This window comes from Xenopus tropicalis, chromosome 3, assembly GCF_000004195.4.
Source record: "Xenopus tropicalis strain Nigerian chromosome 3, UCB_Xtro_10.0, whole genome shotgun sequence".
NCBI classification, from domain to species: domain Eukaryota; kingdom Metazoa; phylum Chordata; class Amphibia; order Anura; family Pipidae; genus Xenopus; species Xenopus tropicalis.
The window spans coordinates 44,049,835-44,065,139 of NC_030679.2; the positions used below are offsets into that span (position 1 = coordinate 44,049,835).

General features: G+C 38.9%; 1 protein-coding gene across 1 annotated transcript in view; it reads right to left on the reverse strand.

Annotated features, from left to right (window-relative positions):
• The window catches only part of pde6a (phosphodiesterase 6A), a 37,622-nt gene extending 26,067 nt beyond the window's left edge, over positions 1-11,555 (reverse strand). The window contains exon 1 of the mRNA XM_002936704.4: positions 10,849-11,555. Coding sequence (XP_002936750.3) covers positions 10,849-11,322 — 474 coding nt within the window. The 5' untranslated portion in view covers positions 11,323-11,555. The remainder of the gene's footprint in view (positions 1-10,848) is intronic.
• Positions 11,556-15,305: the final 3,750 nt, after the last annotated feature.

Consider the following 15,305-nt stretch of genomic DNA (forward strand, 5'->3'; position numbering starts at 1 on the left):
CTGTATTTAACCCATTCCGCAATGCACTGAGAGTCAATATTGTTGGGCATTGCGTGCATAAACCATAGCAGTGACTTATAGACACAGAGCCCAAAATATCTTCTACTATCTGAATAATGCGCAAATAGAAGATGTGCAGGAGAATAATCACACAATACCCATGTGATGCCAACGTTAACAAGCATTCATTTATTTGCAATTTAAATTGTGGGTATTTATATGGTGTTTGTGTCTACTGCTGCTGTTCTTGGTAGAAAGCCAGACCTTGTCCCCTAGACAGTATGGAGGAGCAGGCTTGCTCCCTCATCTGTACAGATATGGGATCTGTTATCCGGAAACCCATTATCCAGAAAGCTCTGAGTTACAGAAAGCCTGTCTCCCAAAGACTCCATTTTAATCAAATAATTAAGATTCATTAGGATTGATTTCCTTTTTCTCTGTAAAAATAAAACAGTACCTTGTATTTGATCCCAGCTAAGATATAATGAATGTTTTATTAATTTTTTAGTAGACTTAAATTATGAAGATCCAAATTATGGAAAGACCCCTCACCTGGAAAACCCTTGGTCACGAGCATTCTTGATAACAGGTCCTATACCTGTATAAGTGTAAACTTTTCCAAATTTGTGACTCACTGTAGATGCATGGGTGTCATTGTTATGAGAACAGTTACAGTGCCATTTCAAACAGACAAGGACATATACACAAAGAAGCTCTCACAGGCAAAGGCATATACAATACTGAAAGGAGACCTACAGATAATAACGTTCTTTGTGCAGGTTAATCTAAGACTATTCTAATTATATTAGGATTATGGGATTAGCATGGGCTTTCTTGTTGACACTTTACATAAGTAAATGTAGATACCTCTCTTAGGGCTCTGGTACACGGGGAGATTAGTCGCCCGCGGCAAAACTCCCTGCTCGCGGGCGACTAATCTCCCCGAGTTGCCTTCCCCCTGCCATCCCACCGGCGAACATGTAAGTCGCCGGCGGGATGGCAGACGCGGCGGTGCGATTTCGCGCAAATCGCCAAAAAAGACTCGCAAGGCTTTTTCGGCGATTTCCCGAAATCGCCCCGCCACGTCTGCCATCCCGCCGGCGACTTACATGTTCGCCGGTGGGATGGCAGGGGGAAGGCAACTCAGGGAGATTAGTCGCCCGCGAGCAGGGAGTTTTGCCGCGGGCGACTAATCTCCCCGTGTACCAGAGCCCTTAAACTAGTATTTTATTATATGTGTGGCCAGGAGGAAAGGTAAATACATTTTGCTGCTTCTTGAAATAAAAGATTTATGTCTAGATTGAAGATTCTGATGGGGTAAAAAATTATGAAAAGGTAATATGAAGCAGTACTCATATGGCCACTGCCACTGTAATAAATATATTGCAGTATTTGTATTATCACTGCTCTTGCTTCATTAACCAGTGAAATAATACTTAATTGTGACTATGAGATAACATTATTTCTTGATTAAAATTTAGCTTAAAAGTTAGTGCCAGGTAGTAACACATAGTAACTAAGTAGATATTTCCAGAGTTGAGGTCAGGACCAAGGAGGAAGCTGGGTTCAGAATGTGATATCCAAGGGGATAATAAATATATTGCAGTATTTGTATTATCCTTTTATTGTCCTTTTATTTTGAATTTGGTGCCAAAGCACAACGTGATGGCATGCTGGTGTTCTGAAGCCAGGAAACAACCTGGCTCCTATGGGTGCTACCATCAAGGCTTGCAGGAGCCAGATGTTTTGTTTCCTACCTTATGAATGAGATCCAGGATAGGTGCTATGCGAGGAGAGAACCCCTTGCTGAATTGTCTATAGTAATTAGCAAAGCTAATAAATCTCTGTATGGCCCTGGTGTTGATAAGGAGAGGCCAATACTGAATTGCAGAGATTTTGGCGGGATCCATTTCATACCCTTCCTGAGAGATGATAACCAAAGAAGGGAAGCTTGGGGACTTCAAAAGCACATTTCTCATGCTTAGCATCAAGTTGTAGGCCCCATGGAGATCTAATTTAAGATAGACCCTAGCCCCTTTTAACTGGTCAAACAGCTCAAAGATGAGAGGTAGGGGATAATGATTCTTAAAGGAGAAGGAAAGGCAAAATATGTTAGGCACCCCCAAGTGACTTTAACCACTTACCTTGTACCCCGGGCTGGAGCCCTTGTTAGGAGAAAACAGCACCAGCCTGGGGTACCTGTAGTGGAGCGCTTCCTCCTTCCAGCGCATACGCACGGAACCAGGAAGGAGGAAGCGATCGCAGCTACTCTGGGCTGGTGCTGTTCTCTCCGAACAGGGGCACCAGCCCGGGGTAAAAGGTAGGCAATTTAAGTCACTTGGGGGTGCCTAACATTTTGGCACCCCCAAGTGACTTTGCCTTTCCTTCTCCTTTAATAGTTATTTTGGCGCCTGTAATCGATACAAGGAAAATCTAGCCCCAGCAGGAGAGGTAGATGGCTATATAAATCCTTGCTGAAGACTATCTTGGATGTACTCCTTTATTGCTTGGGTCTCTGCTGGAGATAAAGCAAAAGTACGGCATATAAAGGGCATAGGAACAGGAAGAAGATCGATGGGGCTGTATTAGGGGTGATGGGGAGGAAGAGTTTCAGAAGACTTCTTGAAGAAAACAGTTTCATAAGTCTTTATTTGCCGATGGTAGGGCTTGACGATCAGTAGTTGCTACAGGGATACAGCGAATACAGGTAGGGGGCAGACAGTTCTTGAGACAGTAGGATGAGAGGGTTATGCAGGTGGAGCCAAGGTAAACCCAATACCATAGGAGCAGAAGGACAAGTGAAAATTAAGAAACACAACTTTTCTTTATGTAGAGACCCCACTGTCAAAAGTAGCTTTCCCTTTGTCTCAGAGATGATTTTGAATGTCAAGGGTCTGTCATCAATCTCCAAAACCCACAAGGGTGTAGACATAGGAAAAGATGCTTGGCAAAGGCTGAGTCCATGAAATTCAAGGAAGATTCAAGGAAGGTTTGCAAATCAACAGTTCTGGTAGCCAGGTAGAACTGCACTGGAAGCAGAAATCTGTGGTAATTCTTTTGGGGAGAAGGTTCATTGCCACCCAAATATCACTCCCAGTCTTACCTAGGCGTTGGAGTTTTCCTGTTTCAGAGAGCAGTTGTTGGTAAAATGAGTCTTCCCACCACAGTACAAGCACGGGCCAACAGAACACCTCCACAGTTTCTCTTGTTCAGAGAGGTGTGCCCTTTCCGATCTGCATAGGTTCCTTTGAGGAAGTGAAAGATGGCTGATGAGCAGGGCTCTGGAGAAGAGGTCTTTGGAAACATGGTGCCAGGACAGGCTGAAACCTCTTGCCAAGCTCTTTTTTAACTTGGCACTGCGTGAGGTGGGTATCAACCTTTATGCTGAGAGCAATCTCATCCTACAGCTGCTCAGGAAGAGACAAGGTCATCTTTTAACTTGACAGAAAACTCCTGCCAATAGGCTAAGGGCAATCACATCTTACAGTTGCTCAGGAAGTTCTCTAGAGACAAGGTCATCTTTTAACTTGACAGAAAACCCCTGCCAACAGCCTGCCATGTAAGCCTCATTGATCCAGGTAGTGTCTGCAGCCAGAGTCCAGAATTTAATGGTCTACTGGCTAGTACTGCAGTTTCTTTGGTGCATCTGCATGAGGCGTAAATAGGTAACTGCTACATAGCCAGGGGCTTCAAAGGCAGTTCGGAAGGTCTTGAGGAAGGCTTTGGCATCATTGATAAAGCAGAAATAACTATTTATAAGAAAAGACCTATAATCAGGCATTGAACTGGGTCTTTGTTTTCTTTTTGTATTGAATTTGGTGCTGCAGCACGACGTGATGACATCACTCGTTGCCGCACGCTGGTGGCGTTCCAATACCGGGAAACCACGTGGTGCCTATGGGTGCTGCCATCTTGAAGGATGAGCCACGAGAAGAGGCATGCACGGCAGTGCTCCTTACAGAAACGGGTGACCAGTAAATGCTACTTGTTGATTGGTTGCTATGGGATACTAGCCTTGGTACAAGCTATATGACTTTTATTAATTGACACCTAGGGGCCTATTTATCATGATGTGTAAATCATTTTATACAGTATGATAAATTGTGTCCCTACCAATGTGTATCTTGATCATCTGTATTAAAATATCACCATCGTGCCTTTCCACATTTGCCAAGTGTTCATATTCCCTTTGTCCCTTTGTTGAATAAGCAAATACTACAATAATTTACATGCTGCACTCCAAAAACAGAATTACATTTCCAGAAAACAAACACACACTCATAAAATATTTTAATTAAGCTTAATAACAATTGTAGGCCTCCTGACCCATTAACATGGTTACAGAGGTCATATTTATTCCAAAGATGGACTGTTTCTATTATGTGTTACCTATAGAAGAATATCCCTTTCACATTGCACATATCCCAGACACCTAAGCACCAGGGTATTATGAGATAACCCAGAGATTAGGCTTATCTCACCCTTCTGATTATCCACTAAAAATGTAATTGTGCCTTTGGGACAATGATGGGTATTTATAAAAATAAACTGTGCTTTAATACACAATTGAAATGCAAATTCACTTGGCAAAAGGAAAAATCAAGAAAAATTGTTATGTAAATATGTTGGACAAGATGCCAACAGTACATGTATGGAGTACAGTTAAGGTTACCAGACTCTGTAAATGAAATTAGGATACACAGAAACAAGTACCCCAAGTGATGCCTATTAACCTCAAAGGGTCAGTAATACAGTACAATGGTCTTTCTGCATATTGCCACATAAGGCCACTGATAATACTATAAGGGCCTATATGAATATCACCCTAAACCAGCCAGTTCTATAGATCAAGGAGCTTTGTGTATATCCCAGACAGTTCAGTAATACAATACATCATATTACTTTATACTTGCCACTAATATAGCGCATGGTAACTATTTATTAAAAGATAAGGAACGTCAACAATCACTGGGGGTGGCAGTGGCCAGTGCTCCTATCAGCAGAAAACTGCCCTGGCCTGGGGTCCTTCAGCAAGCACAATGGAGCAATATTTTTTTCTGCTTCTTCTTTCTTTGCAGTGGTGCACATGTGCAATAAAGTGAAAAGCTGAACTTTAGCAAAAAAGCTAGCTTTTCCACTCTGCTGTGCATATGTATCAGGTAAGTGAATACAATTACTCGGGGGTGCCTAACTTTATTTCTTTTTTAATATTACCCCAGACAAATGCCATCCTGAAGAAGGGACCTTAAAATCTAGAAAGTTTACTTTGCAATAGTTCCAAATTATTTGCTATTGCAAGTATGTCATTTATTCCTTTCTTGTTTTAGTTCTTAACCTAAGGACAAGTTTGTTTTACCTCTGATCTACTGGCCAACACAGTAAATTCTTGTTTTTGTAACCTTTGCAGAGAGGTGAGTGGCACAGTTCAAAGAGCTCTGTTCATATTACATCAGCAAGGTTAGCAACACACAAAAAAATGATGAAATCTTGGAATAACATCATATTTAATGGTCAGTATAGACCAGTGCTATGCCACTGCTACAAGTCATGCCACTGATCTTCTCTGCCCCATCCTGCTTCTTGTTGGCAAGAGGCACTGCCATTTAGAAGAATGTAATGATGCAACATAATGCACCAACCATACAGGTATTGGCCTTCAGTGTGAGTTTAAGAAAGCAATGGCTGTTACTAACAGTGAAAATAAAGCAAAAGCAATGGAAGTTACTAATACCAGTGTGAGTCTTTTAAAGACTTGCTGTGAGTTAGGGTGAGTATTGTTCTGCTTGTGACTAGTTACAATGGGGCTGGAGATGTTGACATACACATAAGAGCTGCAAAGTTTTCAATATATGGTTGTGTGGCTTCCATATTGACTTAGCAGAAAAATATATACTGCATTTAACTTAAAGAAGGGCCTATCATAACCCACATACATCTCACCACAACCCTCATACAACTCATCACAACATGGTGCTACTCCAGAGAAGGCATCCTGGATTTCATACATTTTCTCCAGCAGAAAACACCATGAAAACACCTTTGTGGACCATTTCTATTTGTCAGAGACCACTCTGAGTAAGTTTACATTAATTCATTTTTTGGGTTTTGGTCATCTTTGATTAATAGGTATATTTTCTGCTATTGGCTGAACTATTTTAATATTTTCTATAGCCCACATCTTTCACTGAAAACACAGGTAGCTAGAATTTTTATCCATTTTAACCTAATGCTACTGGTCTATACTGAAAGTCATTTACCCCTGGCTTAATTTACAATATAAGTTATGGTACCCATGATTTCTCCACCTCACAAACCCCATGTCATTATGATGATAATAATCAGTCCTGGAATTGTTAAAACCTTATTGACTCTTTATTCTAACTGGCAACATGAAATAAAATGTACACACATGCCCAGTGTGTACATTATTACTAATGATAATGGATAATGATATGGAATTGACATCTTATAATTCATGTATCATAAGTGTCAATTTACACTAAAAAGGAGTTATAAAAATGATTGCATTCTACTCATGCACCTTGTAGTATCTATGGTAGCCCCACCAGGCAAAGAATGGTGGCTTTGTATCTGTTGCCACTCATTTGCAACCCTTCAATGGCTACTTTAACCATCATACACGTGTCCAAGCAGAGATGTAGTCAAATATTCACTGTTGCTTTTGGGAGTTCAAGGTTTCCACTTCATACACCAACTAGTCTCCCAAGTTAACCCAAGGGTCAGACTGGGGGGTGCCGAGCCCACCTGGGGCCCTTCAGGTGCCCCCGCCGGCCACGTCCACCGCACCCCTAACACATTTTGTATTATGCAGCATCAGAATTTATTTTGTTAGTTACGGTTTTACTGACAATGCTTGACACTTTCCTTTATCTTAAAATAGCAGCACCCTTATTTGTCTAGATGAACTAAATATATATTCTCCAGTACCTTCTTGGATGGCCTCCTTGTGAACCATACACCACTGTCACATGCATTATGAGACATACCTGTATATCTAATAATGAAGGAGTTAATTTCTTTGCCCCTTCTTTATGGCAGTAATTTCTGCTACTACTACTTGCTGAAATGGTTACTTACTCAATTTTTGAAGAAAGGAAGCTGACCTGCTTCAGGACTCTACATAATGTTCATGTACTCTTTAATATACCAAACCACAGTGTAGTTTACAGTTGCTTATATATAAATAAATATAAATCATTGCAGAATCATCATTGCAGAAACACAGTGATCTAAAAGTCCAATAAATCAAATTGATCATAAGGCCAGCTTCAATTTCCATAGATCCATATATTAGTTCAGCATAAGGGCTGATTTACAGGTTAGGGTAATGCTTACCCATTGACATTATCTTCTTATAAAACTATCCTTCCTGGATTTACTCAAGTTCATCAAAGTACTTTACTGGGATATAGGAAAAGCCCTAGTTTCCACAACCAAACAAATGATTAGTCTCAGGCCTTAAATCCATTTCATAAACTTCCATGTATAGCTAAATATAGGCAGGTATACCCGCACTGTACCAGCAGACTTTAAAACAGAATATGGCCCATTAAGTAAGACTACATAGCCCAGGCAATGACCAATTCATCACAAGGCCATCCACGGTTTAGCCAAGGAAGGGGAGAAACACCAAAAAGATACTTTTTGGCATTTGTGGAAGGTTGGCAAACATGCTGATGGCCATTACCAAAGAATGCATAACTTGTTTGCCAAGGTATGACTGACAGAGGGTCACAATGAGGAGGAGTTAGAGACAGCTGTGATCTTAAAAGTTGGCAAGGTGGAAATTATTAGTTGTTGATTGCAAAATATTTTATAATACATTTAGGCATAGTACAGTCAAAGGAGATAGAAAAGGTAGAAGTTGCATATAATCATTTATTCTAGGTTTCAGAGGAGACACTGAAATCTCTGGAAGATACATCAAAGACAATAGAAGGAATCATAAATGAGGAGAAACTTAAAATCGGGGTATGTAAAATTGAGGATTTGCTATAATTCTTCTTCTAAATGGTGGAGTGGTTGTTCAGATGTATATAAATTTAACGAGTCCTAATACTTTTTGGCATATTGTGCTATGTATTTCACTTGTCGAAGTTATTTATTCCTGTAGGGCTATGACACATTTAACCACAGCTGTTTTCCACCTGATGGCAGTAGTGGATAAATAACACATGTACCAAAGCCTTAAAGGTCAAAAATTACTATGGAAAATGGGAATTGTGCTTGTTTTCAGATTTCTTTGTTCAGGACCCACTCTGTTGCACCACGTTTTTTGAGCAAATAAGCATCCACCATGAATCTCAACCCAGGACCATAACAACCCTTAGCCTCAGTGGCTTGGTAACATCAAACACAAAAAAGGTACTACAAATTCATATAACAGTACTTTGTACTATACATGTAACTCTTATATTGGAAGCACAAGCCTTGGTTCTCTGTTTAGCAAATTACTCTGTTGTGTTTTATTCTCTCTAATTAAAGTTCCACCTGGTTATATACTGTATGCTTATGGTCACAGAAGCAAAAAAAATCATAAACAGTCATTTTAAATAAAATTACACTTTTGAAATTTGCATAGGACATAAAAAGAGCAGAAATTCTTAACATGTAAGACTGCATATTTCCTGAAAAATACATAATGTGATTCCTGATCGAAAGAAAGAAAAAAAAATAGTGACTAATTTATACATTTTACATGAGTACAAGCACATTCTCTGTCATATGATATTTGTTTTCCCTTATGTTGTACAAAGTCATGCAGATCAGGCCATTTTGTTTATTTAATTCCATGTGAGCATTTTAATCAGTCACAAAAAAAATAAAATCAGAAACCTCTTTCTCAGATGATGTGGAACTAAGAACACTCTAATTAAGTTTTAGCACCTAGCACAGACAGTTTGCTACAGGCTCTATAGTGTCCTGCCCATAGATATGCATTCATACAAAAACAGAAAGCTGAAGTCAGAATGCATCTCATAACCATTACCAGACTGGCAATCTGGATTCTGGCAAATGCCAGAGGGGCTGCTGTAAGATACCATAGACAGTGACTATTTATTGGGCTGGTGAGGGCTGTTTGGGCCTCTGTGTACTTGAAATGCCAGGGCCTATTTTGGATCCCAGTCCGGACCTGCTATTGACATTGCCATGTCAACACTGCTTAAGCTAATGTACAACAGAATTGGGTCCTTCTACAGTCTTTTCATTCTGGCAAATGTTACTTTTTATTAACAAAAAAAAATAGATAAAAAAAAACAAAAAACTAACTTATAGGGTAACTGCCACAGCTATGAAATGTGCCAACACTGCACAGGATGCATAATACATTTTGCTTGAGATAATAAATGATATAAAGACAATAATATAATAAAAGATGCTGCTGACCTAGTAACCTACAGGTTATCAGGTTGCATTTATCAGTTGTATGAAAACAAAACTCTAATTTATTACTATGGGTTATATTGTGATATTTACGTTCTGTATATATATACAGTATATTGTGAGTGGGTCCCTAAGCTCAGGTAAGTGACAGCAGCACAGGGTATGTTCAGGGAATCAGCAGAAAAGAAGATGGGGGCTACTGGGGGCATCTTTGGGAGCACAGATCTTCCCTTCTAAAGGGAAAGTAAAAGCAAACAATTCCTCTGAACTAAAAACAAATGTCACAAAACTCCTCAATGTCACAAAAATGTTCAAAAAGAAAATTTTAAAGGATATTTTTAAAGGTAAATTGTATGCTCACAGCTCCATAAGAACTAGCATTCTAGCCAGAAAATATATAATATTAACAGGTTTCCAGGAAATGTTGAAATTGGTACTATACCTAAATATGGCAGCTATGAGAATTTTCTTTTTCTAAACATACTACATTTTTATATAATGTTATATATAATTGCTGTTCAGTTGTTTGCTTTGGCCTATCTCAATAACACATCAAAGTAAGGGCTCAAATTCTAGCAGTGTTGCAAAATATAGGTCTTATACTTTACCTGTGGTCTAAATGCTTTATTATAACCATACAAAGAGAGACCTGGGATTCTTACATCCATAAGTAATAAAAAAGCAAAATGTTTGCCCAGATGCTGTAACCCATAAAAACCAAGAATTTTGCTTTAAAACAGGTAATCTGAGGTGTAGCAAATCATTTATTACATTACCTCATATATTATTTGATTACTATTTGCTATGTAACCCATTGCAAACAATAAGATGTTTGCTTTTCAACAGGTGATCAGTAAATTATACTGCTGATTGGTTGCTATGGGATACTGCCAATGTACCATAACCGTAAGGTTAGATGGTGACAATAAGAAGCTTTTGTATCTGGTGTATGTTTTTGCATTAAATATTGTTAACAGATGTGAACCATGGTAATACATGTAATTCTTGCTTGGTTTAAATATCTCTCATTAAATGGTGTTTCAACCAATCAGTTTATATTATTTCAAGATAATACTACAAGATGATGCAAGCTGCATGTAGTATCACAGTATAACATGGATATACTAGTGCCGAGAAACTAGGTATCTGCTTCCATGGCCAAAGTGTATTCCTTTTTCAGATGTGACACAGAGCTCAGTGCATGGAAGCTTATCTGCCAGACACAAACCTGCCTTTGAAAGGAAAGATTTAATCCTGGATTAGATATCCTTATGTATTGTGCCCTATTCTAAATCACAAATAAGTTCACTAAAACAATATCCCAAATCTTCCTATTTTTACTAAAGCAATGATCCTTTATATGGCACTGTTACCTCCACTAACACATAAATCAAATGTACACACAGGTATTCTCACTATTAGATATAATGTTGTTGGACTCACCTGTGTCACATCTGAAACATTCACTAATTTCTTAGACTGTGCCACATAGCCCAATACTCCAGTATCCAGAGGAAACACAATCTCAGAGTCTGGAACCACCACACATTCGTCCAAGGTGGCATCTTTATTAACATTAAAAAGCCTGGTGGCAAGCTCAGCGGTGCCATTCCTCATGCGGTACATGAACAAACTCATGCGATCTGCCTGAATTATGAAAGACATCATCTTGAGCACACTGAAAACACATCTTTCAAGATTGAGGTTCTCCTGGAATCCTCTGATGAGGTCAAAGACAATTTCGCTCTCCTCCACACTGCTCAAAGTATGAACGTGGGAGAAGTCCACATTGGTCCTTTCAGTGCTGAGCAGATCACAGATTATACCGGGTCTAAATTTAAGGTCGTAGTACTGTTTGGCAAAAGATGGGTTGGAATCCAGAAATTTCTCCACTTCCGCCTGCGTTATAGAACTCATGATGTAAACTGTTGCTTACAGCTTGAGGAAATCAGACTGCACCTTTCCAGAAATGCCTCTGAATCCAATGGTAGTCAATTTCAACAAAAAATCAACACAAAAATTTAGGGTGGGGGGCAAAAAATGAAAACCCAGGGAAATCCAGGTATCCCTGGGTGTTTCTCCTTCAGGAGACAAAAGGAGATCTCGGACTCATGCCATCTTCTTTCTCTGAGCTGTAAGCCTGATTTGGTAGAATACAGTTAAGATGATTCTTAGCAAGGCTAGCATTATTCCACTAATAGTGAAGGTGAAATGGGGATTACCCTGATCATTTTAAATGGTCACATGACAAATCTATAATCCACTAGCCAATCGAGTTAAAGGCTGCAGACCACTGTCAATGCCAATGAAGCAGAGGCCACTACAGATGGCAGATTAAGAAACAGAGAAGCAAGAGGAATGTTGTTGGTATAAAGAGAAAATAGTTCTCATAGCTCATAACCTATTTCCAGTTTCAGAGAAAACACCCTGCCCTTATGGGCAGATACAATAATGATTATTGCCAGGTCTTCTCAAAGTACCCGCTCCTGCTGAACGAAATGTTCATCACTTATATTGTTACTTTTCTGCACACTATTTGATATCTTTAATTATTATAAATATATACAAATATTTTGGTTTTTATTAAATATATTTGTAACCATTTCTTTAAAATATTTTTTTGCTGATGTAGATTTATTTTTTACTGTATCATTATTAAATTAAAGCATACTGAAATATAGCAGTCCCGTGTTACCCAGTCTTCCCTACAGCTAATGCTCTGTCACTTGAGTCTTTTATATCACTTCCTTTTTTACAAAAATGTGAGCTTGTGGGTGCGGGACCTTAATCCATTTGTCTCAGTAGGTTTGTGCAGTTTTTTGTAATATATTGTGGATAAAATAATGCCTTTGATCATAAAATAATGCTGCAGCATTCTTTGGACACTGTTGCATTGAGTTGCACCTAGACTTCACACAGGCACTGTACGGCGATATTGGGGAGTATAGACCTGACTTTAATGCAAAGTAGCTGCTAGTAACAGTGAGAGTGGTGGAGAAGCTTGCTCCTCAGGAACAAGCACAAAGTAGTTGGGAAAGAGGGCAACATTTTTGGTTGGGGAGGCTTTGCATTGAAAAACTTAATTTAGCAGTTGATCTCTTTTTGGGAAGGCTAATGTGTTCCTGAATCTTATTTATTTTCCATGAACTACTTATTTTCACTGTAAGAAAATAAAAGAATCTAGATGTCTTGCTCATTCGTCAAGGCTCAGGATTTATTAAAACTGTGATGGAGTCTCTTAGTTCAAAGACTGACAACAACTACCTATTCAGTGGGGCTTTTACATATGTTCGATGTAGAGGTACTGCCCTGTAAATCCTTTTTCCTTGTCCATCAAATAAAGGATGCAAAGTGGAAGAAAAGAAAATAAACTATTAGAGCCTTTATAAAAGAGTTCTACAATACCAATATGTGGCACTCTAGTGTGACACCAACAGTTTAGCAACACTGAATCTACCACTCTTCCACACATTCTTCCCCAATATTGTCTCAGAAACACAGAATATAAAAATCAGAAGAGTTGGGAACAAATGCAGAATCATAGCAGTAACAAGCCTTGGATAGTCCCCACTTGGCAAGCATGTAACTCCATACTCAACCCCCCCCCCCCCCCAAACCCTGAGAAGTATTTACAGGATTAAGCACACAAGATCATACACAAATCTTAAAGAGCAATATATGCTTATAGTAATTATAAGCTGAATCGATAGGGCTGGTATTGGCTTGGCTTCTTTGACATCTAGTATACAATACAAATGTGTCATTGTTTTGGTTTTAAAATTAGTAACGTCCCTTTGAGTCAGATAATGAACCCTGTACATATGATTACAAATTTATACATTTAAGTGTTTGCCTGTGTAAGGTATAAAATAAGGCACAAAATAGAGAAAACAGACTCTTAGAATGCATTAACCAGCTGAATATACACATAGGTGAAAGTGGCACCTCTTGGTATGTAGCAAAGGGATCATTGTTAAGAAGGAGAAGAGGCCTTTTTACCACTCACAAATCTGCTAATTTTATAACTTTAGGGCTATCTAAAACTATTTCAAACATTATAACTTCAGATTTTAATAAACATCTTAGTTCTGCATAAATCAAAGTGGCAGGGGTTCCTGCAGGCTATAACATAGCACTTTTCTAGCTTGTACACAGCAAGCAAAAGATCCTATTAGGATCCTGCGGGTCATAATATCTGGTTGTTACAATTTTTGTGCATTGATTATTGTAAATATGATCTGATCAGACTATCAATGGCTCTCATTCACTTCCATTTGTTTAACTGTAGGCTTTGCCTCTTGATAAGGGCAGTGCATTAGGTTAAATTATATTTATCCTTGTAAAGGAGAACTAAACCACCTGACAGACAAAAGCCCCTATTCGCTGCCCTCCATTGGCCCCCCTCCATGCTCCCTACCCACAGAGTTTTTTTAACATGGAAGAGAATCCCTATTTGGGAACCTGATATGTAGATGGAAAGGTTTCATAGGCACCATTTTCTGTATTTTTGGGTTTTAACACTGAACTTTCTGGTGCATGTACAGTGTTTTCTTTCTAATTTAAATAAATATACTTCAATACTTCCAAATAATTTGGTCAAAGAAGATTGCTAGGGAAATATATAGCTCATGTAGTTTAAAAGGTGAAGTTTGCTCTTATATTATGTTTAAGTATTTTATAGATGAAGTTGGTCTTCATTATTTATTTTGTATGGTTATTTTTGATTTGCTTTCTAACCCTGGCTCCTTTCAGCCTGCAACTGAAAATGCTGCGTGATTGTGTGTGTGTTGTGTGGAAGGGGGGATAGGTAGATAACAACGGTACTCAAGAGCTTAATACGGGACTATGCCCTTCAAATACTTTATTGCGGAAAATGGCATTTTCTGCAATAAAGTATTTAAAGGGCATAGTCCCGTATTAAGCTCTTGAGTGCCGTTGTTATCTACCTATCCGGAATCTGTGGGGAGGGTGCCGATCCCTCTGAACACTGCACCGAGCATTGAATGGTCGGAGAGCTGAGGGAGTGCAGGTGAAGGTACATTTTTGCATTCTCGAAAGTAAAACTTAAAACTGGTAGCTAGAAAGCTGCAGAACAAAAAATGTAAATGCAACCCCCCCCAAAAAATACAAAATTAATTAGTATTTATGCAGTTTATTGATAAATCCACTACTCGCTAAAATATAACAAGGTAAGTGGTGTATTTCAAATAGACCAAAGTATACTCTTGAGTTATAAAAATGTTAATATGTTTAAGAGAATTCAGCTAATCTAATGCTAAGGGTTAAGTTTGATTTCCGCTCATTACCATTTTTATACCTTGTGCTTTACTACTAATACATTTTGAGCTCTGCCTATATTCATGTCGAGCTGCTGCACTTGTACATAATGAATGAGACAGTCCCGCACAGGTAATTGTACACAACAGGTCACTGGTTAGTCTCCCGCAGTGGTCTCCAGCCATCACTCCTCATTAGGGTAATGCCTCTTCTGACAGAGAGGATTATATGACTCATCTGCTCTGCACAATTATTGAGACGGCAGAAGACTTTACAAGGTGAATGCGGCAGATTCTTTTTAGCAGCTATCAAAGAATTATTGCTAGCTAGCCCAAAGAGATAATAAGCTGCACCAAGTTCTGCTTTTCAGCCAGTAGCCCTTTTTTTTAGATAGCTTAGATAAATGATTTCTTTTTGACAGACAATATAGAAAGGTATCAGCAGTAAGCTTTATTGTATATTTGCAGCATTTTTAGCTTAAAGGTGCCCATACACAGGCCTACACTAGCCATACACTTAAAGGTCTGCTAATGTGGAAAGGTCACCAAGCAGGTGGATATTTGTCTGATTTGGTCACCCATGTGTTGGTCAACCATCTGGTCAGGAAGCAGCCTGATATCTTG